Raw genomic sequence first — 2384 nt, 5'->3', positions numbered from 1 at the left:
CTTTCTATTTTAACATAGTCTACCTGTAGGTATGAATTAGATACATTTAGAAAAACAGCTATTAAAGATGCTTCCTAGAATATCATCAAATATTAAATATTGTGGAAAATATTTTAAGTCACCATCAGATTTTGAATAGACATTTATAAATGTAACAGTTTTCTAAAAGTACCAACTGCAAAACAAGAGCATGACATTAATAATAGTATTTTCCAATACTTCTTCAAAGATACTAACAAATCAGTAGAATGCTCCCAATATATTTATAAAGGAATAATAATACAAATAAATAAGATGTAGTATTCATAAAATTTAAAAAGAATATTTCTTTTAAGTCATAATTTAAAATGAGATTATGGATCAATTTAAGTGTCTCATATGCATTTCCCCCTCCTTTAATGACTTCTCTAAAAAGCAAATGGTGACTTTTCACTTTGCCAGAATCAGAAATAAGGACAATGCTAATAATATTTTCATGGTAGTAATTACATTATCATTATTAAAATAAAGACAGAAATATAATCAACTGGCTCCTTTATGCAATTCATAAAAATTAAGAGGAATAAATTTTATTCTACAATTTACTAAGCATAATGATTATGTAAAGAATTGAGACAACTGACAATTTTATATTTGAAAATTATGTTCTTCACTATAACGAAAAAGATTTTCTCTGTACACTTGTCAATATAAGTTTTTACAGGCACACACAAAAATAAAAAAAAAAAAACAAAGACAAAACAAACAAAAAAAATCTGTGAATTGACAGAAATAACCCCCTATTACAAAGACGCTCAAGCTAAGTAGGTAACAGCAAAAGGCTAAACAAAATGATCATTGTGATTCTCACCACCTGCCCCTTGCTTGGCCCAGAGTGACATTTAGTGGTTTAGAGCCTACTACACGACCATTCATCTCATCTACTGCTTTGGTAGCTTCTTCAAAAGAAGAGAAGCAGACAACACCAAACCCTTTGCCTTGTTCCACTTCCATCATCACTTTGGCTCGACTAATTGATCCAAACGAAGAAAATTCTTTCTTCAGTTTTTCATCATCGATGGTCTCATCCAGGTTCTTAATATAGATGGGCACTCCTGGAGGCCTACTTTTTTCTTTTAATTTCAGCCTTTCAAATCTCCGCCTTAACTCAGCCAAGCGTTCAATTTTTTTCTGTGCTCTCCCTACGTATAGGACTTTCCCGTCTATTGACTTGCCATTCAGGTCTAGCACAGCTTTTTGGGCAGCTTCATGTGTCCCATATCTTACAAATCCAAAGCCTTTAGGTTTCCCACTGGCATCTCTTATTACTTTAACACTCTCAGTTGGACCATATTCACTGAAAAGTTCCTTTAGTTTGTCATCATCCATGTCATCTCCAAAATTTTTCACGAAAACATTGGTAAATGTTGCTCTATCCCTTGTTCTGACTTCAGCTGCTCTCTCTTCAGGAAATTTGAATCGGCCCACATACACCTGCCGGTTGTTGAGCCGAACTCCATTCATGTGCCATATAGCCCTATTGGCAGCAGCAAGGCTATCAAAGTGGACATAGGCATAACCCTTAGAGCCATTGTCATCACATACAACTTTACAGGAAAGAATGTTCCCAAAAGCAGAAAATAAATAAAACAGGGACCTATTGTCTATGGATTTATCCAAGTTTTTGATGAATATATTTCCAACTCCAGACTTTCTTAAGCGGTCATCTGGCTGTGACCACATGAGGCGAAATGGTTTACCATTAATTAAATCAAAGTTCATTGTGTTCAAGGCCCACTCAGCATCCGCAGGAAAGCGGAAGTTAACATAACCATAACCCAGGGGCTTGCGGGTCACCGGGTCACGGCAGATTCTAGTGAAGCGTAGAGGGCCAGCAGGTCTGAACTTCTTATAGAGCATGTCCTCTGTGACATCAGGGGCCAAGTCACCCACATACAGGGCAGCCTTGAGGTACTTCTTTTTCTTGCCAGCAGTATTAGGTTCCCCACTCCCCATCTCTGAGCACTCAGAAGAAGCTCTCTTGGGAAAGGGAGAGGAGGCGCCTTTCTCTAATCTAGGGGCCAAACAGCTGTTCTTGAACAGAAACAAGCCAAGGCAGGCGAAGGGAAGCTAAAAGAAGACTCAGATCACTGTTGAGGCTGAGAAAATGAAGTTCAGAAACAGCTGGTCAGCAGGCTCAGAACAAATGCATCAAACAAAAAGGCAACCCCGAAAGCAATCTGGTCTCCCGAAGAGGACTTAGAATTTTTACCCCTTCAGATTTCAAATTGCTTTCAAACGCCATAGCCCCTTCCCGGTTAAAATTAAAGAAATCACCAAGGATCTGGCTGGCTTCCCACATCTAGCTTTGTCAGCAGAGGCCTCGCGACTGGCTTTCTGAAAAA

The 2384-nt window shown here is 38.0% G+C and overlaps 1 protein-coding gene across 1 annotated transcript in view; it reads right to left on the bottom strand.

The window, feature by feature from the left end:
* Positions 1-343: 343 nt before the first annotated feature.
* Positions 344-2384, bottom strand: part of Pabpc5 (poly(A) binding protein cytoplasmic 5) — a 2508-nt gene continuing 467 nt past the window's right edge. Inside the window, exon 2 of the mRNA XM_050122373.1 lies at positions 344-2376. Within this exon, the coding sequence (XP_049978330.1) occupies positions 847-1995 (1149 nt within the window). The 5' untranslated portion in view covers positions 1996-2376 and the 3' untranslated portion in view covers positions 344-846. The remainder of the gene's footprint in view (positions 2377-2384) is intronic.

The sequence above is a fragment of the Alexandromys fortis genome, unplaced genomic scaffold (assembly GCF_014885135.2).
Source record: "Alexandromys fortis isolate MF-2015 unplaced genomic scaffold, M_Fortis_MF-2015_v1.1 scaffold_187, whole genome shotgun sequence".
Lineage (NCBI taxonomy): Eukaryota > Metazoa > Chordata > Mammalia > Rodentia > Cricetidae > Alexandromys > Alexandromys fortis.
Note: the sequence above shows the minus strand (reverse complement) of the source record. Positions and strands in the feature narration are given on the sequence as shown.